The sequence below is a fragment of the Spinacia oleracea genome, chromosome 3 (assembly GCF_020520425.1).
Source record: "Spinacia oleracea cultivar Varoflay chromosome 3, BTI_SOV_V1, whole genome shotgun sequence".
Lineage (NCBI taxonomy): Eukaryota > Viridiplantae > Streptophyta > Magnoliopsida > Caryophyllales > Amaranthaceae > Spinacia > Spinacia oleracea.
In genome coordinates, this window is record NC_079489.1 from 149418137 (window position 1) to 149441206 (window position 23070).

The 23070-nt window shown below is 41.2% G+C and overlaps 4 protein-coding genes across 13 annotated transcripts; 1 reads left to right on the forward strand and 3 right to left on the reverse strand.

Moving 5' to 3' along the window:
• The first annotated feature begins 3528 nt into the window (after positions 1 to 3528).
• On the forward strand, positions 3529 to 5592 carry LOC110800873 (uncharacterized). The gene is made up of 2 exons (XM_056839795.1): positions 3529 to 4238; positions 4326 to 5592. Exons 1-2 carry the CDS (start codon positions 3529 to 3531, stop codon positions 5590 to 5592), a joined length of 1977 nt encoding a protein of 658 aa, XP_056695773.1.
• A 3847-nt stretch (positions 5593 to 9439) lies between these two features.
• Positions 9440 to 11172, reverse strand: LOC110801143 (uncharacterized). Its single transcript, XM_022006470.2, has 3 exons — positions 10823 to 11172; positions 10273 to 10730; positions 9440 to 10187 (listed from the first exon to the last, which is right to left on the reverse strand). Exons 1-3 carry the CDS (start codon positions 11166 to 11168, stop codon positions 9468 to 9470), a joined length of 1524 nt encoding a protein of 507 aa, XP_021862162.2. The 5' UTR covers positions 11169 to 11172; the 3' UTR covers positions 9440 to 9467.
• A 3011-nt stretch (positions 11173 to 14183) lies between these two features.
• On the reverse strand, positions 14184 to 16029 carry LOC110790339 (scarecrow-like protein 32). Its single transcript, XM_021995122.2, has one exon. It carries the CDS (start codon positions 15825 to 15827, stop codon positions 14397 to 14399), a length of 1431 nt encoding a protein of 476 aa, XP_021850814.2. The 5' UTR covers positions 15828 to 16029; the 3' UTR covers positions 14184 to 14396.
• Positions 16030 to 18041: 2012 nt separating this feature from the next.
• Positions 18042 to 22574, reverse strand: LOC110790337 (uncharacterized). 10 transcript variants are annotated; one of them, XR_008931254.1, is made up of 8 exons: positions 22253 to 22574; positions 21880 to 22040; positions 21282 to 21369; positions 20663 to 20756; positions 20063 to 20092; positions 19873 to 19957; positions 18634 to 18726; positions 18042 to 18435 (listed from the first exon to the last, which is right to left on the reverse strand). XR_008931254.1 is itself a non-coding variant. In XM_056840919.1 (7 exons), exons 4-7 carry the CDS (start codon positions 20689 to 20691, stop codon positions 18271 to 18273), a joined length of 477 nt encoding a protein of 158 aa, XP_056696897.1. In that variant the 5' UTR covers positions 20692 to 20756; positions 21282 to 21369; positions 21880 to 22033; positions 22253 to 22573; the 3' UTR covers positions 18042 to 18270. The 10 variants fall into 10 exon arrangements, 8 of the variants coding, with proteins under 8 accessions (XP_056696897.1, XP_056696896.1, XP_056696895.1 ...); XR_008931253.1 differs by having other exon boundaries at positions 19873 to 20092; XM_056840919.1 differs by lacking the exon at positions 20063 to 20092 and having other exon boundaries at positions 19873 to 20062; positions 21880 to 22033; positions 22253 to 22573.
• Between the last annotated feature and the right edge of the window lie 496 nt (positions 22575 to 23070).

Consider the following 23070-nt stretch of genomic DNA (forward strand, 5'->3'; position numbering starts at 1 on the left):
GTGCGTGCCCCTTGGGGATTTAGGACACGTGGCATTCGGCCCGCAGTGATGAACCTTCTCCATTTGGACCTGCCTTCTCAGAGAGAATGGGCCTTCCAAAATGGGGCTCTGCTCTTATTTCGGCTGGGTACCAAAATTTGGGCCTTCTTTCTAGGTTTGAGCCCAACTGGCCGGTATTGATCGTCGGCTGCCTCTTTGGGCTTTGTGGTGGAGATATTCAAGCCCACATCAATAATCATTCCACCTTTTTTTTGCTCCCTACCATAATAAAGTGAAACATGCGATTTAGGAAAATATTTTAGGAACGAAGGAAATATTGATCTCTTAAATACCGTATATCTTATTTACGATATTTAGAGTTGTACTATGTGTCTATGTATATCAATTTAATATCATAATTCATTTTGAAAAGGGTTCATCATTTCCTACAAATACTAGTATAAACTCAAACTAAACTAATGTATCGCTATTCGACGCCCGCCCACGCTAAAATTGCCCTACTATTCATAGCGAAAGTACAGAACTACCCTTATAAAAACTTACCCCTCCCTTTCATTTTTTTTACCCTTCTCACCTCACCTTTCCCTCACCTCTCTCTCAACCCCCCCTCCCCACCAAGCTGGCTCCTGGAATTTCGCCGGAAAACTGAAATTCCGGCAAGAAATTTTTTCCCCTCTTTAACTCATTATGGTATCTTAACTTGTAATTTCGTCGGAATCAGTTGTTGGCAACGTTAGTTTCTTCATAATTCATGTGGGAGTTGCGGCGGTGGTTAAAGTCGTGGTAGTTGTCCCGAAAAATCGGTTCCCGGAAAATCTGATCGTAAGCTTCAATGGAGGAGGAAAAAATGGTGTTTTTTTTTATTTATTTTTATTTTATTCGATCATTTCTGGCGCACAAGATTTGCACCGTACACATGGTACGTAGTGGCGCACAGATTTTGCACCATGCACATGGAAGTGGTGCAAAATCTGTGCGTCAGTGACATGGAACTGGCGCACAGAATTTGCGCCACTTCCATGTGCACGGTGCAAAATCTGTGCACCACTACCATGTCGTTCATGCAAAGTTTGTGCGCCAGTCCCATGTCGTTCATGCAAAGTTCGTGCGCGGGAAGTAAATCTGAAATTCAAATTTGTTTAAATAAAATTTTAATTTTTGATGTAAAGTTATTCGAATTAATATTATAATTAGTTAATTTAATTTTTATTTATTTAAGAAAATTATGTTAGTGATTTTAGAAATTTCTAGAAATTATGTAGTTATTTTAGAATGTATTTATTTTAGAATTTATGTATTTTAGAAATTATGTTAGTTATTATGCGCAAAATTAATATTGGGTTTGCGAGCAAATTTGGGGTTTTTTGAGGCAACTCCGGTCGGTTTTGCGATGGCCGACGAGATTGTTGTGATGTTACTATAATGGCGACGGAGATGGGCTGAGATGGCCGACCGGAGTTGGGCTGAGATTGGCGGCGGCGTTGAAGGAGGGGTGCCAGCAGGAGGAAGGGAAGGAGAGAGCAGAGAAGGAGAAGGGTGATGAGGGAGGGGGGGTAAATTTGATTTTAAAGGGCAAAATCGTACTTTCACGTAATAAATTAGGGCGTTATTAACGGAACAAGGTGTCGAATAAAAATCCCCCTAAATTATCCCTCAAGTATCCATTCCGCAAGCATCAAATTTAAAATTACCGTAAGGCATACATTTTACGAAGTATTTTTAAAAGTTTTTTGATGTAATTATTTTTGGGTTGTAAAAAAGCCACCAAAGGTAAAACAACAAATGATGTAGACAAGATTTAATTTCAGATTTTGGGTAACACCCCCTCAAAAATTTATCCACTGAACTATTTACATCCAATATTTGATACTCTTTACAATTTGTACTTCCAGAATGAATGTAGAAAATATTCAATTTTAAGTTTTAGGTAACACCTGCTCAAAACTTTAGCAACTAAACTAATTGACATCCAATATTTGATACGCTTTTTACACTTTACACTTTTAGAATGATGTAGACAAAATTTGATTTTTAGGTAATACTCCTCAAAACTTTAACAATTAAACTAGTTGACATCCAGTATTTGATAAACTTTGCACTTTTAGAATAAGAGAGTTATTTAATTAAAGTCTTGATTAAGGAAGTTCGAATTCTGAATGTATAGAGGAATGTTTCTGACTTTCCCTCCATTATGATGATACACTTCAGCTTGTAATTGGCCCGTATAATATGCCACATCTTATCAAAGATAAAGAAAGCATCATAATCAATCAAATAATATAAACCCAAAGAAACATATCCTTTACCCTTAGATGGTCACTCTCACATTCACATGTGACATTATTATATTCATATCAGTCTTTAACCCATTTGTCAATTTGCATTTGCCACTTGATTAGTGGTCCAACTAAATTATTATTCAAGAAACTTAGTAATTTGTTTTCCCTCCCACATAATTAACATACACCCATTATTCAAACAAGTATCGCAAAAAAATTTAGACAAATAAACTCGATCATGATTAAGCTTATACGTAGTATATAGTACTATATACTAGAACACAAAAATGTTAATTTTTTTTTAAAAGAAATAAAGTACACAAGAGTTAGGATTTTAGTCTTGTAAAAAGTTGGAAAAAAAATGCTTGAAAATAATGGAGAAGAAGAAGAAGAAAAACTTTATTTTTAAGGAAAGGTATGATTGCGCGAAGAGCTATGAGATTATTTTTTCTGACTACGAGTACACTTTGCTTTCTTACATTAGTTAAAAAAAGTATAAAGGTAATTGTTATCCCACTTTTTGGACTAACGACATAACCGTTCTAACGTTTGATCATGTCGTGTCAGCCAGGTCCTGTCGTGTCGCAGGTAAACACAGCTCCAGGGAGATACGTCCGACGTAGCATCGTACGACGAGGTATAACCGACGAAGGGCAGGCGACAAAGTACAGGCAACTGAGACACGTCCTCGAGAGACGGGTTGATGAAGATAAGTTGACCTAAAGCCCATGATAGGCAGCGCCGTCAAGCTAGCAAGAACGAGTCCAAGACACACGCGAGAAGCGCGGAAGCAGTTGAAGGTTGAAGAGTCGTGTGACAAAGATACTCCTATCTTTGTGGGATTTTCTCAACCGATTAGACCGTTGAGAATATCCTATAAAAGGACGAAGATAATGATAAGCAAGGACATTCATTGAAGTACAAAAACTCTTAAGCTATAAACTGTTTCAGTATTCATTCTTGTACTTGAGATTCTTGATATCGATCCTCAGAAAGAAAAGCATAAACAATCATATAGAATACTTAGTGGATTGATAGCCTCATAGCTATCCGCGGTTTTTTACCTTATTCCTAGGTTTTCCGCGTCAACACTCCTCTGTGTCGTGTCTCTTTATTTGTGTCGTTGATTCTTTGCTTAGTTAGTGTCGACCCTAGCCGAAAGTCGCCCCCATACGAATTTTGGCATAAACAGTTTGGCGCCGTCTGTGGGGACATTAACTAGGTTTTACACAAAAGCACCCCTTTCACCATGACTACTGGAGAGATGACGATCGCAGAGATGAAGGCGGCTTACGAGAAAGCCCAAGCCGAGCTAGCCCAAGAGAGGGCATCCAACGAAACCCTCCAGAAAGAGCTCGAATCTGTAAAGAGCAACAAGCACCAGTCCCGCTACAAAGGTGGGAAGCCAAAAAAGCTAACGTTCGAGATGCCCGATGACTTTGAAGACGTGACCGACGATGAGGAGGAAACCCGTGAGGAAGAAGACAAAGAAGCTCCCGATCCGGTGACCCAACGCCTGAACAAGATGGATGCACGCATGACAAAACACTATTCCCGCCTGATGAAGTTGATGACCAGGTTCCCCGGGGCACCTACACCAGTGGAGACCGAGCCGACCGACGGGTATGGCGCGTCGCCGTTCTGTGAAGCGATCGCTAGAGTGAAAGTTCCGCACACACTCCGGCTCCCAACCTGGACCACCCTGTACGACGGGACATCCGACCCCTATAGGCACGTCAACTTCTACAAGCAGCGCATGTGGCAGATCGGGATTCCGCACGACCTAGTGGAACCTGTTATGTGCAAATCATTCGGCGGCACCCTTGATGGAGCAGCTTTGGAATGGCTCACGAACGTCCCTCCCAGATCCATCTCCTGTTTGTTCGACCTCATCAACGCCTTCTATCAACAATTCGCCAGCAGTCGCCAGTTAGAAAAACAAACCAGTGATCTCTATCGGTTGGTTCAAGGGCCAACCGAGTCGGTACGCGATTATTTTAACCGTTTTAATTGTGAAAAAATTGGTATAAAAAATTGTGATGTCAGGACTGCTATTGAGGCGTTCAAGAGAGGCCTCATCCCCAATTCGGAGCTATACCGGGAAATAACCAAATACCCCTGTGCAACTTTCGAAGAGGTGCGATCAAGGGCCACCGCCCAGATGCGAATCGAAGACGACGAGGTTATCCGAACAGCATCTCAACGATCGATAGGGGGCAGCAGCGACAGAAGATCGTACACCCCAAGGAACAACAATTGGCGACACCAACCATATGTTCGGCAAAACCAGGTACAAAGTGTCAATCAGTATTATGATACTAACAATGTTTACAGGAACGAGCGGGTCGAACACCCTAACATCTCCGACTACGGCTTCAACGTCGACATTGGAGGTGTGGTGAACGCCCTTCAAAATGTAGGTGGAACAGTCAGATGGCCCCGGAAGAACGACAGACCGGACTCCATGAAGGACATGAGCAAATGGTGCGACTTCCACCGCGACAACGGACACACAACCGAGGAGTGCATCTCCCTCAGAAAGGAAGTCGCGTACCTCCTGAAACGGGGGCATCTAAAGGAACTGTTGAGCGACAAGGGAAAAGAAACATTTTCCAAAGAGCAAACCACCCTGCCCGGCCCAGCGACAAGCAGCGAGCGACCAGACCCACCACCATTCAGTAAAGTGGTAAATGTTATTTCCGGTGGTTCAGATATTTGTGGACTAACCTCTTCTGCAGCTAAAAAAATTAACAGGGGAGAATCTGAGACCGTAGAAGAGGGACAAACCGAAGACGAGGTCGCACTACACAGGTCCCTGACCGCAATGGCTATCACTTTCGACGATTCAGATTCTGTAGATACACAGCGGGAGCACCACGACGGGTTGGTAATATCTCTCCCAATAGGGAACGCATTGATCAAAAGGATACTGGTCGACAACGGAAGCTCAGCCAACGTACTGTTCTTGGAAGCACTACAAGAAATGGGATTAGAAGAGAAAAACATAGTAAGGAGGTCAACAGTCCTGGTAGGGTTCAGTGGAGAAGCACTACGGACGGTAGGAGAGATATCGCTGCCTACATACGCAGAAGGCGTCAACATGATGACCAAGTTCAACGTCGTCGATTGTCCATCAGCGTACAACGTCATCCTAGGACGACCATGGATCCACAAAATGAAGGCAGTGCCATCAACATATCACCAATCGATCAAGTTTCCAACCAAGTGGGGGGTCATGGAAATCAAAGGGCAGCAAAGGGATGCGAAGAAATGCTACGAGACAGCACTGAAACCATCCAAGTCACCCATCTAGCAATTACAGCCAGGGTCGACGTCGGACGACCCCGACGACCAACAAATCGACGAGATAGTACTAGACCAGACAAAGCCAGACCAAGTCATAAGGATCGGAGCCTCACTACCTGACAGCATCAAAAGTCAGATAGTGTCGTTTCTAAGAGAAAACTCGGACTGCTTCGCTTGGTCGCACGAGGACATGACAGGAATCAGCCCAGACGTGATTACCCACAAGCTCAACGTCGACCCCAGCTTCAGACCAGTAAAGCAGAAACGACGCAAGTTCGCACCCGAAAGGAATAAAATCATAGACGAAGAAGTCCAAAACCTGATAGACTCAGGGAAGATCAGAGAGGTCAAATATCCAGACTGGTTAGCAAACGTCGTCGTCGTCAGCAAAAAGAACGGAAAATGGAGAGTCTGCATCGACTTCACAGATATCAACAAAGCTTGCCCCAAGGACCCATTCCCTCTACCGCACATCGACGCCCTGGTCGACGCCACAGCCGGACACGAGCTACTCACATTCATGGACGCCTACTCAGGATACAACCAAATCCTTATGCACCCAGACGACCAGGAAAAAACGTCTTTTGTAACAGATAGAGGAATTTATTGTTATAAAGTCATGCCTTTTGGTCTTAAAAATGCAGGTGCGACGTACCAAAGATTAGTCAACAAGATGTTTAAAGACCAACTCGGAGACACAATGGAGGTATACATTGACGACATGCTGGTGAAATCAAGGAAGGCTGACGATCACGTGGAACACTTACGACAATCATTCGACATACTAAAAAAGTACGGTATGAAACTTAACCCGACTAAATGTTCTTTCGGAGTGTCCGCAGGAAAATTCTTAGGTTACATCGTCACCCAACGAGGAATCGAGGCCAGCCCCGACCAAGTGCGCGCGATCATCAACATTCAATCCCCGCGGAACATAAAAGAGGTACAACGCTTGACAGGGAGAGTGGCGGCACTGAACCGTTTTATATCACGGTCGTCGGACAAGTGTCGATTATTTTACGACGTCCTGCGCAAAAACAAGGGGTTTAACTGGTCCGACGACCACGAAGCAGCCCTGCAAAACCTCAAAAAATACATGATGTCGCCGCCCCTCCTATCCAAGCCAAAAGAAGGAGAAGTCTTACAACTCTATTTAGCCGTTAGCTCGACGGCAGTGAGCGCGGTCCTGGCTCGAGAGGACGAAGCACAACAACTACCCATTTATTACATCAGTAAGTCACTACTGGAAGCAGAGACCAGGTATTCCTCCCTCGAAAAACTCGTTTTAGCACTCGTTACCGCAGCCAAAAAACTAAGGCATTATTTTGAAACTCACCAAATAGTGGTGATGACTAACTATCCAATTAAGTCCGTGATGCGTAGGCCAGAACTGACAGGTCGAATGGAGAAGTGGACAATGGCACTAGGAAGGTTCGACATCAAGTATCAACCAAGGACGGCTGTAAAATCACAGGCCCTAGCAGATTTTGTGGCAGACTTCAGCCCCGACTTAGAGAGGATAGCAGACGACGAAGTCAAACTCATCAACAACATAGAAGGAATATGGACACTCTTCGTCGACGGCTCATCTAACTTTCGTGGTGCAGGTTTAGGCGTCGTACTAAAGTCACCACAAGGGGACATGATAGCACAGGCAATCTGCTGCGATTTCAAGGCAACTAACAACGAAGCAGAATACGAGGCGATAATTGCCGGAATGACATTAGCTATGGAATTAGGGGCAAGCGGACTCAACATCTTCAGCGACTCACAACTAATCGTCAACCAGATTAACGGCGACTACGAAGCTAAAGACCTAAAAATGACCTTGTATCTCGAGAAAGCAAAAGAGTTAACTTCCAAATTCAAACCCTTCTCCATCAAACAAGTCCCAAGAGACCTAAACACGCAAGCCGACGCCCTTGCCAACCTAGGATCCGCACTCAGAAAATCACCATTCTCGACCATACCTCTAGTACACCTACTGTCGCCCGCCGTCGAAAAAGACATACCACAAGACGCTAGCCTCGTCCTATCAACCTTAAACACAGACAGTTGGACCAAACCCATCTTCGATTACCTAAAGCACGAAACTCTACCCGACGACAAGCTAGACGCCAGAAAGATACTTTTCAAAGCTTCACGATATGTTATTTTGCAGGACGTACTATTTAAGCGATCAGCAAACAGAATGTTGATGCGATGTGCCGAAGAGATCGAATGGGAAATACTATTGAAACAATACCACGAAGGAGAATGCGGAGGACACGAAGGAGGACGAAGCTTATCAACCAGAATCAAAAGAAATGGATACTATTGGCCAACAATGCTTAAGGACGCCATGAGGTACGTATCCAAGTGCGACAAGTGCCAACGACACGCAGGTATGACACATAAACCATCCGAATTCCTGCATCCAACCCTAACTCCGTGGCCTTTCATGAAATGGGGGATGGACATCGTTGGCAAATTTCCCGTCGCCCCAGGACAAAAGGTCTTCATGTTAGCCCTAACAGATTATTTTTCCAAGTGGATAGAAGCAGGTGCATTCCAACAAGTAAGGGACAAAGAGGTATGCTCGTTCATATGGACTAACATAATATGCAGGTTCGGAATACCGTCAGAAATCATCTGCGACAACGGATCACAATTCATCAGCGACAAGACAAGAGCTTTCTGCAAAACATGGAACATCGAGCTAAAGACGTCGACGCCCAGATACCCCCAAGCAAACGGACAGGCGGAATCCAGCAACAAAACGATCATCGCGTCGCTGAAAAAGCGGTTGGACGACAAGAAGGGGCGATGGGCAGAAGAATTGCCATCCATCCTATGGGCCAACAGGACGACGCCTAGGACGGCGACGGGACAGACTCCCTTCTCACTCGTTTACGGGTGCGAAGCGGTACTTCCCCCTGAAGTGACGTTGCCCAGTGCACGATATGGACTCATGACGCCAGAGCAAAACGACGTAGAACTCAGCGAAAACCTCGACAACACAGAAGATCTCAGGGAAGCAGCATTGATAAGAATGGCGTCACAACAACAGATCGTGGCAAAATGCTTCAACAAAAATGTCAAAGTGAAAATGTTCAAAGAAGGAGATTGGGTACTGCGCAGAGTATTTCAAAACACGAAAGAATTAAACGCGGGTAAGTTAGCACCAGCTTGGGAAGGACCGTACTTGATCGACAAAATCGTCGGAAAGGGGGCATACAGACTCATTACCAAAGATGGAAAGTCGGTCCCCCGAAGCTGGAACGCAACACATCTTAAACTCTACCATTTTTGAAATCTCGTCGTGACCAATTTTATCAGTCGTCGTATCGTCATCTTTACTTTTCTTTATCGTTTTATTTTAAAAACCATTACTGACTTAGGCATCGGAGGGCAGTTGGCATCCCCAACGGCCAATCCTCCTAGCGACCCCTGTTTTCTTTTGCAGAATGCAAGACGCACGACGAATGACATCCATAAGCAACAACGTACGACTCAGAACGAGATCGCAAGAGACCACGAACTAACAACGCAGGTATGATTTTACACATCACTCGGTTCAATACTTATTACTTGCAAAGCATTTGCTACACGAAACTAAGACATCAAAACGCGACGGGATAACCATAAAGAACAGACGACTAAGGAAAAGAAAAACAAACTTAACATACACGACGCGCGACCCCTAAGGCCACAACTTCCGAAATTCAAACACAAAACATTATCCAAACACCGCGTCGCCACTACCGACGACGAATAAAAACATTCCAAACACAAAAACAAAACACAAGTCATCCAAACCACCTCGTCGCCGCCATCGACGACGAGTAAAGAAGTTCACCAACAAAACACAAAAACCAACAAAAATTCGAAAACTACAAACTATTACATCCCTTCTTCCTGAGTAGAGACCGCGGCTTCCTGCTCCGACTCTTGCTCTGGGGGCACGACTGGCGCCTCCACCGACGCCACGTCCAACGTCTCGTCTTGAGAAACGACGACGAGGGCCTCCTCTTCGCACCCAACAGCTAAAACCTCCCCCTCTTGGTCCGGAACAGGCGCACTCACCACCAACAAAGCCGCATCCACCTCCGTCGCCTCAGTACTAGCAGTATCAGCCGTCTTCGCCAACTCCTCCGAATCCACCACAGGCACCGACAGGTCAGCCATAGTGTCGCCATTAGCCAGATAGTCATCCACCTCCTTTTGACACGGCCAAAGGCTAGTCTCCCCAATCAGGCAGGAATACATCATCTGCGCCCGCGTCCTCCATATAGCAAGAGCCTCGACGTCCTTCGCCTCCTCCTGCAGGGCGTCGTACAAGCTCCTCAATCCATCCAACTCCTCCGTCGTCGAGGTCAACTCCTCCTTCACTTTCTCCAGATCTTTGGCCACGTCGGCTAACTGCTTATCCTTACCTTTCAATTGATCACCCTTGGCCTTAACCACCGCAGCAAGATCCACGACCTTCTTCTCAGCAGCTTTCCACTTCGCTTCCCACGACGCGGCCGCCTTCTTCGCCGTCGCTGTCAGCTGCCTTGCATTCGTCACCTCATCGCACAGCAACGAACACTGCCTGCGTACAGCCAAGGCAGCCTGCGACGCCTGCGCAAAAACCAATGCCAAAACAGATTCACACAACATACATCTTTCGCAAACAGAAAAGAAGAAAAAACTAAATAAAACTCACCCGCAGACTAAGCTCAGCGGCGTCCGACGCGACAGGAAGAGGATCCACCTCGTGGTATCGTCGATACGTCGTAGGCAAGATCAAGCGATCAGCGAAAGGCCATATAACCGACGCCTCTTCATCACCCAAGAAGCTTGGGGGCAAAGTGATAACCGTCTCCTCGACAGGATCCGTCTCGACAGGTCGCTTCTTGGCCGACGAAGTAGACACTTTACTAACGTCGACAGCAGCAGACGACGCCTTGAACGGCTGTGGAGGCGACGACGAAGCAATCGGATGAAAGCCTTCGGCTCCTATGACGACAGGCGTCTCGGCCGACGAACCTATCGCAGAAAACCGAGGTACGACCGTCATACCTCGTCCACCAGAAGTCGAGGACGACCTCAGTCGCTTCCTTGCACGCTCCTGAATCTCGCTCTGAGACATCCTCGACACAGGACGAGACGAAAGAGTATGCTCTACACCCAATACAAAAAAATAAAGGTCAAACATTACCCAAAGCAAAAACAAAAATATATACAAAACCCCGAAATAAACAAACGACAAATACCTGAGTTGTCAGCCATATCACCTACTTCACCTTCGGCGGACGATGAGTTTGCCACTACCTCCTCAAGCAAATCCAACCTTTTCCGACGACGAGTCAGTTGACCTGATTCCTCGTCTACCTCCTCCTCCTCGGCAACGTCGCCTGACCGGCCCACCTCCTGCTCGTCTAAAAACTCTCCGTCGCGACTGAAAGACCTATCCTCGACAGAACAACCCAAGAACCTCCGATACTTATCCTCAGAATCAGCGTTCAACTCAGTCAACGACGACGCCTTGACAACTGCAAAACAAAACCAAGTAAGGCGACGTTCAGTAAAACGACGAGAAACAAAGATAAAACGACACATTTACCTTCCATCGTCCATCCCTCGACCAGAAACCGCCCTTTATCTCCCAGAGAATCTTTGCCTACAAAGACAAAACGACTCTGCCAACCCCTGTCGTTCACACCTAAACCAACACCTAAGTTCGTCTTCCCCTTCTTCGTAACCAAGGTATACCTACAACACTTCTGCAGTGCTAGGTCGTAAGCGTACATCAAATCAGACAGGTCAAACGGCGTACGCCAGTTCGCAGTAACTCCGTGCACCACCGTGAAAACCCGCCATATCTGGGGCATCAACTGACCCGGACTCAAATGGAAAACCTCGATAAAGGACCTAACTAGAGGAGTGAAAGGAAACTTGAAGCCAATTGTGAACGGATACTCATACATAACCACATACCCCTCTGGACAGTCAAAGGCTTCCTCATCCGAGCCGGGAATCTTCACTTCCGCCGACGGCGGCAAACCAGCAAGTTCAACAAAAGCCGCCGGATCCACCACAGTAGAATATATCGGGTTAAGGGACTTAACCCGAGTGGAACCCGACTCCCCCTTTCCTCTCGCTACAACCGACTTAGATCTACCCATCTCACTTACAAAAATCTACAAGGAAATCGAAAAAGAAAGCAAATTTTACCTGAAATCGAACAAACTCAGTGCGAAAATCGACTTCGCTTTCTCCCTCTTCTCTCTCCTGCTTTCGGATCTAGAAATTTTTTGAAAAACTTGGTGTGAAGAACTTTATTGCATGTCGTGAATTGGTATTTATTACTCTAGAATTTTGAACGGTTTTATCCCACGAACTAGGCAGTTGAAGACGGTTTTTTAATTTGAATTGTTTCTTTTGCTCTGTGTGACTCCGCAAACTCACAATTGGGGGCAAACTGTTATCCCACTTTTTGGACTAACGACATAACCGTTCTAACGTTTGATCATGTCGTGTCAGCCAGGTCCTGTCGTGTCGCAGGTAAACACAGCTCCAGGGAGATACGTCCGACGTAGCATCGTACGACGAGGTATAACCGACGAAGGGCAGGCGACAAAGTACAGGCAACTGAGACACGTCCTCGAGAGACGGGTTGATGAAGATAAGTTGACCTAAAGCCCATGATAGGCAGCGCCGTCAAGCTAGCAAGAACGAGTCCAAGACACACGCGAGAAGCGCGGAAGCAGTTGAAGGTTGAAGAGTCGTGTGACAAAGATACTCCTATCTTTGTGGGATTTTCTCAACCGATTAGACCGTTGAGAATATCCTATAAAAGGACGAAGATAATGATAAGCAAGGACATTCATTGAAGTACAAAAACTCTTAAGCTATAAACTGTTTCAGTATTCATTCTTGTACTTGAGATTCTTGATATCGATCCTCAGAAAGAAAAGCATAAACAATCATATAGAATACTTAGTGGATTGATAGCCTCATAGCTATCCGCGGTTTTTTACCTTATTCCTAGGTTTTCCGCGTCAACACTCCTCTGTGTCGTGTCTCTTTATTTGTGTCGTTGATTCTTTGCTTAGTTAGTGTCGACCCTAGCCGAAAGTCGCCCCCATACGAATTTTGGCATAAACAGTAATGTAATGCATTTATGTTTTACAGTACTATAAGTATATGTTCCTAACCTTTTTTGAGGAAAATTAGGATAGACACGATATTTAATTAATCATATATTCTAATGCACTAATACAAACATACTCTGAGTTAGACATGTCCACCAAATAAAGTAGCGTACTATATGTCTGTCCAACACAAACTTACATCTTAATAACTTAACAACTAACTAATCTTGAAATTAGGAAAAACATAACAAACTTAGACAACTTAGTCAACTATATATGTTGACTTAGTGACTTATATTACCCAACGACCACGGATTGGTAGATCGGTGAGTGCATATTGGGGAGTAGACATTTGAGGGTGATAGTGCACCAAAATTCCACTAAAGCATTTAGAATAAACCAGATAAAAAAGAACAAATATTTTTTTGGTTCTACTACAAGAGTGAGTGGACTAATTTCTCACGTGTTAGACATGAATACTTCGGTGGACAACATTCCTTTCAGGTGAGTTTTTTTCATATCCAAGACTCGAACCCGAGACTATGGTTAAGGAACAAGACTCACACCAACTCCAATTAGTATGAAAAGAACAAGTAGAATACATCTCTAGCTGATCGATCAGAAAATTGACCATTTTTTCATTGATGTATACAACTTTGCCTATAGAGTTCATAAGGTGGCCAAGGTTTGTTGAGAATTCACTGTAATTTAATTTAATTTTCTATATTTATAAGTTGCTGTAAAAAAAATTAAATTAAAAAATTAATAGCCCTAGATACGGACTGATATGACACAAATGTGAACATTTGCAAGTAGAGACTTTGGTAAAAAGAATAATAAATAAGATTCACTGTAAAATTAATCACGTCTTTTCTCAAGAAATTTTATTATTTAAAAATGAATCTATATCTTGATGATTAGTCGGAGTTTAGTAAATTCTTTTTGGACATGCATGCTGCACATGCACATCATTCTAACCAAGTAACAATACTCCGTAGTAGTATAGAGTTATAGACGTATAGTACGGAGTACTAATTAACTCTTCTTATCAATTCCTGCTTGTCTTATGGATAGATGCCGCTAGCTAGCTTCTTTTTTATACTCTTTGACACATTTTAAATGTTCCATATTAAGACATCAAAGACCTACTTTTGTCTCATTTCACACAACATTCTTCTACGGGGTATCTTTAATTTTGATAGAGCAATACAAGTACCAGCCTCTAATTTAAGGAGTACTTTTGAATTCTCGATCAAAAGAAAAAAGACAGGGATGACGACTGCTCTATGTTATATTAGTGACACGTGTAATTCCTGGTGTCGTATTTAAGTGTCCGATTAAGCTTTGTTGCAAGAAAAAAAATCATGATTTTAGTCCAAATGAAGTGTCCAATATCCATACTCATGTCCGAGTGTCGAGGATGGGACACGAGTACTTGAGTAAAATGAAGATTGTAAGTAACATAGACGGAGAAGACATGTGGCGAATCACAACAATCATGTTTTCATTGACAGAAGCAGATTGAGATTGAATTGAAAGACATGGTGAAAAAAAAAAACTCAGTAGTGGATTAGTTGCAAGTTTGCAACAACAATTTTGGCAAAATTAAGAATATGACCGACCAATTAACCTAGCTAATTAAATTAAACATTAAATCATATTCCATCATTAGATTACGTTTACCCCATACAATTCAATAAGAAGGTGTAAAAGCAGTAGCAAAAACAACATTATGACCTTTCCAAGTAAGCACAAGATCCTCCTCTTCCTTCTTCAACCCCCACCCTGTAGCATGTTCCTCTAGCATTGCCTTCACCTCCGCCACCGCCTCCCCCGCCGTAAACCCAACAACCTGAAACTCCGCCTCCACCATCCGCCGCGCCCACCGCGTCCTCGGCTCCTGCCTCTCCACCCTTTGATCCCCTTCATGAGAAATCACATTCTCAATCTTCCAATAAATATCCGCCTCATACCACTCCCTTTGTTTACTCTCCCTTGTCAAGAACGTATCCACCGTATCAAACGGTATCCAAAAATAATTAAGCGCAGATTTCACTCTTCCGACTAAATTCTTCGACGTAAAATCAACGTCTTCCTCCACCACCACCACCATCGTCGGGTTCAAATTCCTCAACGCCTTCAAAAACATCGACCTCATCGACAATTCCTCCACCACCACCGCCGCCGCCACCTCCGCCGCAGTATGGTTTAAGTAATGTAAAGCCATCTGGCAATTTACAATCAAAACTTCTTCTTCTAATTCTTCTTGATGGTGGTTTGAAAAGACGAATCTCGTTTGGTGTTGCCTCCGCCTGACCTCGTCAAGGACGGAGGCGAACCCGTCGGAAGGGGTGGTGGGGACGGCCTTGAACTCAAGCGCCACCCCTTTCGAACGAGCGAAGTTCATGAGCTTAACGGCTAAATCATCATAAGAAACAATATCAAACATAGGCGGAAGAACTTGAGTCGTCACTTGACCCACTTGTTGGGTAAACGCCCCCACCGTTAGCGTCACCGTAGGTGGTGGTTGTCTCCGCCCTTGATAACGAGTAGCAATGGAGTCGATAAGAGTCGGGATTTGCATACAGTGAGTCACACTCAGGTCAACAATGTGGACCCTACTGCGACCCTCAATGGCTTCGAGGATGACTGAGTTAGCCGCTGTGAAACCAAACTGGTGCCATGGGGTTAAGTGGACGAAGTTAGCTAAGTCTAGTAGAGAAAATTTGTGAATATTTAAACCATGATTAGATAGAGTGGCGGTGGTGGTGGAGTTGAGGAGAAATTTGCAGGCGGGGGTACGGGCGGCGCGGAGGATGAGGGCGCGGAGGAAGGCGGAGGTGAGGCGTTGATTGGTGTCGCCGTCGGGTGGGGCGATGTTGTTGAGTACCCAAAGGATTTGTTGAGCAGGGGTAGCGTCGTTGTTTTCGATAGCTTGAGCACAATGGACTAAGAGTTGTTCCATACAATTAGCATCTGTGAAATTATGGTTAATGTTTAAAGAAGATGAAGAAGATAAGGTTGATGAAGTTGGGGTTGGAAAACCAGGCCATGGTTTGATTCTGTTCATGATGGTAGTTTGATGGAGAGAAATTGGGTTTGAGAATTCAGTGAATTGCATCATTATACTGTTTTAGAGAGAGAGAGAGAAACAAGAGGAAGAAAGAGACGAGACTTAAGGGAAGATAGTACGAGTAATAGGGAGACGATCCAAAAGAAATATTTTTGGGGCAAAACGAATCGAAGAAATTGACAGTTCAACTTTAATTTTACTTTTGAAGTAAGACAAAATTAAGAATGGAAACAAAAAAGAGTTCTGTTTTATGAAAGTAATGTATCTATGAAAAGATTGAAAACTGATGAATATATAAAAGAAAAAAGGGTGACTGGTCTGAGAGGGTTCATAACTTCATATACCACTAACAGGGATTGGGTTCTTTGATCAATATATACCCAGGTCCCAGGGTATGAAAGTGATTTTGCTTTAAAAAGGTTAATTGTACATATTTTTTAGTACAAAGTAATCCATCCGTTTCTAAATAAGTGTTCAGTGGATGTGAGGATAAAAAAGTGGGAAAAGTGTAAAGTGACTAAGGAAAAAACAATCATGATTTATGGAAAAGTGTATATCCAAAAATAGAAAGTCGGCAATTATTAAGGAATGTCCGATATAGAATTATGGGCATGCACTAAGTTTATTTGAGACAAAATAAGTTTTTTCAGATAAAACAACTTCAGTTAAATTCGGATAACATAAATTCAAACAAAATAAGTCGAATAGAACGTAGTCTAAGTCAATATGATTAAAAATATGATCTAATATTATTCCTTAATAGTCTTCAAAAACTAATTATTTATCATCTAATTGATTTTTTTTGTACTATCCGGGTTATTGCTCGGGTAGGGGTGCAAACGAGCCGAGCCGAGCCGAGCTTTACCCTGTTCATGTTCATGTTCATTTAACTTATGCGAGCTTGAGCCCGAGCCCGAGCTTTTAACCGAGCTCAAAAATCTGTTCAAGCTTGGTTCGTTTAAAAGAGTTTGTGTTCGTGAATTGTTCGTGAACGGCTCATTTATTAATCGAGCGAGCTTATAAACGAGTTTATTTCATGAACGAGCTTTCTTAAACGAGCTTTCTTAAACGAGCTTAGAGTATAACCACTTGAAATCTAACAAATTATAATCATATCTAATAATAAATATTAAAGTACATTACTTTATTTGATAAACAAACTAATAATTTAGAAAGAGTCAAATTAAAGAGCACTAATTTAGCAATTAAAATTTATTTCAAAATTTTTTTATTCTATTATAGATTTTAAAAGTCAAAAACATGATTTTTATTTATATTTGAAAAACGTATATATGGTGAAATATGATACATAACATAACTAGACGAACTTGTTCGCGAACATAAATGAACGAGTTGTTCATGAACATAAATGAACGAGTTGTTCATGAACTTAAATGAACGAGCATACCTATGTTCATGTTCAAGCTCGTTTATTAAGCGAGCTTCAAAAGTTGTTCAAGCTCGGCTCGTTTAATAAATGAACGAACATGAACGAGCTTTAAACGAGCCCGAGTAGTTTATTAACCGGCTTAGCTCGACTCGGCTCATTTGCACCCCTATCCTCGGCCAAATAACTAGTTAACTTCTAATTGTCCCCGAAATCCTTTAGTTATTACTTATTACGTAGGAATTTGACCTATTCTAGGATTGAGGTAGGGATGCCATTATGATAATTGCACCTACACGTACTAATTGTGTGCCTCTCTACCTAGTTCGAATGTGCATATATACGATCAAAGAGATACAAACTATAGTAAAGCAAGGAATTGAATCATTGATCGTATGATTTGTATCATTGGTACAACACTACTACAAAAATAGCCTAAGAAACCGGGCAAAACAAGGCAAAGAAACCTCACTTTATACGGTGCCTAGGTAGTAGGTCTCTTAGCATAAGAGACCGGAGTTTTGGCCTGGTTTCTTTGATTTATCTAAGAAACCGATTTTGGCAGAAAACTGGTTTCTTAGATCATTTCCTGTGAATTTAAATATAAAGAAAAAGAGACTGAATTGAGAAAATATGCGGTTACTTTGACTGTACTAGGAAACCACTTTGTTACAAAGTGCGGTTCCTTTGATTTTTTTTAAAGAGACTGTATTTTAAGATATACGGTTTCTTTGATGCTCTTTATTAAATATCTGGTTTTTTTGATTTTTTTTATTATATTAAATTTTAAATGGCTGGTACAACCAATAAATTAGTGACAGATAATATATTTTCAAATTACATGGTACCTATTAGATTCCATCCAATATCCAAATTGGTTCAATTTAATGGTAAAAATCCATTAACTCTATATTATATATATGCATAAAAATACTCCAAACCGACCAATGTACCTTCTTGTTCTCCAAAACAATAAATTAAATAAAACTACTGTAATATATAACATTCTCCAAACTCCAATCACAAGCTTAAATCCAAAAGAATACTTCAAATGTATTAACTTGCTATGAGATTCGCAAAACATTTGTTAGAAAGTGTCAATATGCACTAGCTACAAAGATCATTCATGATCAACGTCCAAAATATCATTTTCTTCATCTTCACCAATCTGATCATTGAAAACTTGTTTTTGCTTGAAAAATATGTAACCAAAGTATCCCGTGTCTCGTAAATCATCTCTTGAGAATAAGTGGCAGGAACTTGAGGAAAGTACTGCATACAAGACATAAAAACGATTAGAATAGTTATATGTTAAAGGATATAAAGCCGAATGGAAGTTGAAATTTGCTATGGTGTCTAGAACTGTTTTTTATTTGATTTGTTATCTGCCCTAATAAAAAATCTGCTTTAAAGTTGAAGCCGAATGGAGAAACAACCACCTTCACTATTAAACAAGACAACACAACTCACCATGATCATAACACTCTCATGGAAGAACCATTTGGAAGCAAAGACCCAAAATATATCATAAAAGAACGCACAACTGAGAAGAACTGTGCCAACCTGTCAGAATTAACAAGTTGCTGTGAATTAGCATAGATAACAGACCAAAAATAGTACATTAATGGCAGAAAAGAGAGATTCAGGGAGGAAGAAAGATGATTAGTGGAGAACAAGTAAGGAGATGACTTATTAACGCTAATCAAGTGACTAATCACCAATTACAGCCTTGCTAATCTTTCGAGAGGAATAGAACTCTCCCAAGCTACAAACTTCTGATTACTTTCCACAATACTCAGCATACTCTCTCTCTCTAATAAGCTCTCTATATGTAGTATTTCTTCCCTAACTAACCCGCTAACTTATTCCCCAAGACATCTATAGTCCCGTACTAACTTATAAGGATACTTCCTAAAGCGCCACTCTCCTTAATAATGATTTGTAGCAGAAGTATACAGTTACAAACAGCTAGCAGATGGCCAACAACAAGATTGTGACTCTTGTCTAACTTAAAGGTTCTTACAACAGTTTTAGTAAACTTCAACCTGTTCTTGCTCTCATTAAAATTTCAGCTGTAATCAAAGATGAGACGTATATGTACTTATTTATCCATTAGGCGTCTCACTAGTTGGAGGACTCAAAACCAGTAATAAGCTAACAAAGATCAACTGTTCCACAAAGCAAGAACCCGGAACAACAACCCGACTACATCAATTTAGTTTTGCGTCTCATTTTGTTTTTGCAGGGGAATTTTGATGTAGGGTTGGAAACATCAACGGATGGAATTTAACTGTCAATGGAAAGGACCATGCTTATTCACTGGTTTTTTAATATACAAAAAATGACCCTATTCGGCCATATTGGATTTCAGGATTTATACTCTTGTTTCTTGGTTGCATATTGGATTGCAAGTAACTCCGTTGTAGTATAATGGTGGTTAAACTTCAATGTGTTAGCAGCATTTAACTGTATTTGTTTCCAAGTAATTGTGCAGATATTACATATTTAAGCACATGGGGAATATTTTAAATACCAAGACCAATCTCAGGATCTATCAAATAAGTCTTCAAGACATTTCTCGACAATGGACTAAAGATCATACATGTGATGAGATTCACCAATTGACCAACAAATTCAGACAATGGCTGAATGCTCAGCATAAGAGAGACGCAAAATAAGACGCAAATTAAAGTATGAGAGAAGAAGTACCTCAGTAGCATAGACCTGCCAGCACAAAACACTGCTAGACCAGCACCAGCAGCAACACCAGCTGAAACACCAGCAGCAACACCAGCTGCAACACCAGCAGCAGATGAATGAGATGAGTTGGTAGCAGGAACAGAGGAGAGTACAATAGGTAGAGGCTATGCAACTTATAGGGTAGTTACTCTGGGATGACCTGCTAATTAGCTAGAGTTGGAATCTCAGTCTGAAAATAAATGAACATGGATTAAGGACTACGGAGTAGTAAAGTAATATGAAGTATAAAGAATATTACAAGAAAACTCCTGTGAGTCTGGTAAGGTTTTCTAGCCATCACAGAATAAGATCCAAATTACAATGCTGCAAAGACGATGTACTAATCCTCGGACTCAAAAACAACAGAGAAAATGCAGACTTTACGGTAAACAATGTGCATTGGCCTGTAACATGTTCACTCTACTGGTAACTTCTAACACCAGAAGTAACGACATGGATCTGTAATCTTTAAACTTGCTGCAAGAAACTTGCACACGGGATAGCACATTAAAAATTGCACTATATGTAACCTGTATATTTACTTTAGTTTTCTAACCGCTCTGATATCCAGTCTAAATTATAGACTAGGCTTTTAATGAAGACACCAGACATATGGTAGTAATCTGCATATTGGCCGAAGTCATCCATATAAACTCTCCACTTATATTTTCTGTCTAACAGTCATTTAAGGCATAAAAGAAACAAATAAGTGCCAGTAAAAAAAAGACTAAGTGAATGCTGCTAAGCCACAGAAACATACCTTGAAAGTGCCACATTAATCTGCACCATCTACTTTCGTTTCCTCAGTCCTTGAAAGTAATGACAAGTAACCACAAGGCACCTATCAGTAGATACTACAATAACAAACAAAAATTCATGTTATTCAAACAGCCTGACACACGAAGATGAATCATACACAGATTAAGATATGTCGCAAACCTGTAATAATATAAAACTAATGAAAACATTGCCAGTTCAAGCTCAACCAAGATACACTTCACACGACATAAAGCAGACAAAACAACTTCAATAACTTGCTAATAAAACTCTCATGAAACTGAGCGCAATTAAAGATCAATCATTCAGTGTCAAACAATTCAACGATTGAAGTATTTATAATCATTTAGTTCATAGGCACGTAGCAGCTCAGTCAATCATTATGTACATAAGAACAAATTAAAGAAACCGGACATCGATTTCATTCCTTTAAGAGGTACCAACTCCAAAAGAATCTTGCAGTAAAATGCAATTTAATTAGAAGAAGCAGAATAAAACTAAAGCTAATACAAAAAACAACAAAGTAATCAATCCAAAAAATTTACCCAAATAAGACATTTAACAAAGATTGATAAACAATGAGCCAGAATATAAGTGTAAACCTTTAAGGGGATCCTGCTCAAATAACACACACCCCTTGTATCCGCCTTTTGAGCTTCCTTCATCAAAATCTAGAACCAGATCATACGCCTACATAAAATTAACCAAATTAATCCACATTTCCAAAAAATATAGAACTGCATTATATTCCATGGTATCAATACAAGTAGAAAATTACAATTTGTTTAGTACATAGCTTGAAGTTACAAGAAACAACGATAGACAAGAACTTAACTCAATAATAATCGAAACATATATGATATATGTATGCCAAGGTACAAAATTTCATCTCTCAGAGACAATTCACCAAAGAAATGGAAGTAAAAAACCGGGTAAGATGTCGGCAATTTTTGGTTGTTATTTAACAAATTAGAATCTATAAAACTTAAAACTTCAAATTACTATCATTTACAAGCCTACAAGCCAAAGATTATATTTGTAGTTTAATCAAGAGCAAACAAAAACAATTCAAACCTTAAGATTGATATGGAGAACTCTGTACAATTCATATTTCAGGTGTATGTTGAAACTAGGAAGAAAGAGATCATCGAGAACACAAAATGGGCAATGATTGAAGGGAAGATGGATACAAGTACCAACTTAAGTAATTACACAGATGAGAATACTGGATGCGCTGCTTCTGCTGAAATTAACCCAATCCATAACGATGCATTGCTTGTTGCACGCTTCAGCGTTAAAACGACATGATGGCCGGACCCTAAGCCAGAGACTCCGTCAAATCGAAGTGCGCTACCTGCTTCCTTTGATAATATATACGCATATGTTTAAATCACTCCAATAAACCAACAACAAGCATCTGAAATCAAAATCCTAAACTGAGAGTTCTAAACAATCGACAAAAAATAATCAAAATCCCCAACTAACACAATCAAACCCTAGATTCATTAAAACAATATTAAAAAGTTGCAAAATTAAAAGAATATGGAAATCACGGTAAGGAGAGAGAAAATACCTCAGATCGAAACAAGCTAGGTACTCAAGGACGGTGGGGATGTAAACCGGATCTCCAACAACAACACTCCGACATTTTTCCCACACTTCAAAAACTGAGAAATTTTTCCGATCTAGGAGAAATTTGAAGGGTTTCCTCAACTCTTAAATTTACTGGTAAAATCAACGAAATTTGAAGATCGAATTCGAACAAATTAAGAAATGTAATTTAGGGTTTTGGTTTGCCCAAATGCGTGCTGGGTGTGGAGGGGAAGAAAGAGAGATTGAAGAGGGTTTTCTGAGGTTAGAATATTTTGGGTTAATTAGGAAATTCGTTTTTTCTTGTTCTTATTTTTTTTAATTAACAAGGACACAACCTTAATTAATTACATTAAAAAAATAAAAATGAAAATTTGAAATATATGAGTAAGAGACCGATTTTAAAAAATCTACGGTTTCTTTGATTTTTTTTAAATATAATATTTTCTAGGAAACCATATATTTCACGTACAAGGTTTCTTATATTTTTTCCTAAGAAACCGCACTTCTAAGATAATTGGTTTCTTCATCTAAGAAACCTAATAAGTGACTTATACGGTGCCCTATCAATGGTTCCTTAGCCCATTTTTGTAGTAGTGAAAAGGTGTCCCAGGTTGTTAAATCTGTTCTTTTAAATTGAGACTAAAATTCTGAAATATGGTCTAAAGTTCATTAGTTGTATTTTGTTGTATGGCTTTGGCTGTTGGCAGGGGCTAAAGATGGCTGTGGGCCGGGCCGGCCCGAAGCCCGACCCGACCCGACACGAAAAAAGCACGGCCCGACACGAGCACGTATAAAGCA

Bases quoted from the DNA above. Each gene is read 5' to 3' on its own strand.
- LOC110800873 (XM_056839795.1), top strand. From the start codon at position 3,529: ATGACTACTGGAGAGATGACGATCGCAGAGATGAAGGCGGCTTACGAG. The intron at 4,239-4,325 runs GTTGGTTCAAGG...TTGTGATGTCAG, and splicing joins CAAACCAGTGATCTCTATCG to GACTGCTATTGAGGCGTTCA.
- LOC110801143 (XM_022006470.2), bottom strand. From the start codon at position 11,168: ATGTGTCGTTTTATCTTTGTTTCTCGTCGTTTTACTGAACGTCGCCTT. The intron at 10,731-10,822 runs GTATTTGTCGTT...TATTGGGTGTAG, and splicing joins TGATATGGCTGACAACTCAG to AGCATACTCTTTCGTCTCGT. The intron at 10,188-10,272 runs GTGAGTTTTATT...GTTTTTGCGCAG, and splicing joins CCGCTGAGCTTAGTCTGCGG to GCGTCGCAGGCTGCCTTGGC.
- LOC110790339 (XM_021995122.2), bottom strand. From the start codon at position 15,827: ATGATGCAATTCACTGAATTCTCAAACCCAATTTCTCTCCATCAAACT.
- LOC110790337 (XM_056840919.1), bottom strand. From the start codon at position 20,691: ATGGTGCAGATTAATGTGGCACTTTCAAG. The intron at 20,063-20,662 runs GTATGTTTCTGT...GCTAATTAGCAG, and splicing joins ATTAATGTGGCACTTTCAAG to GTCATCCCAGAGTAACTACC. The intron at 18,727-19,872 runs GTACTTCTTCTC...TAATTCTGACAG, and splicing joins GGCAGGTCTATGCTACTGAG to GTTGGCACAGTTCTTCTCAG.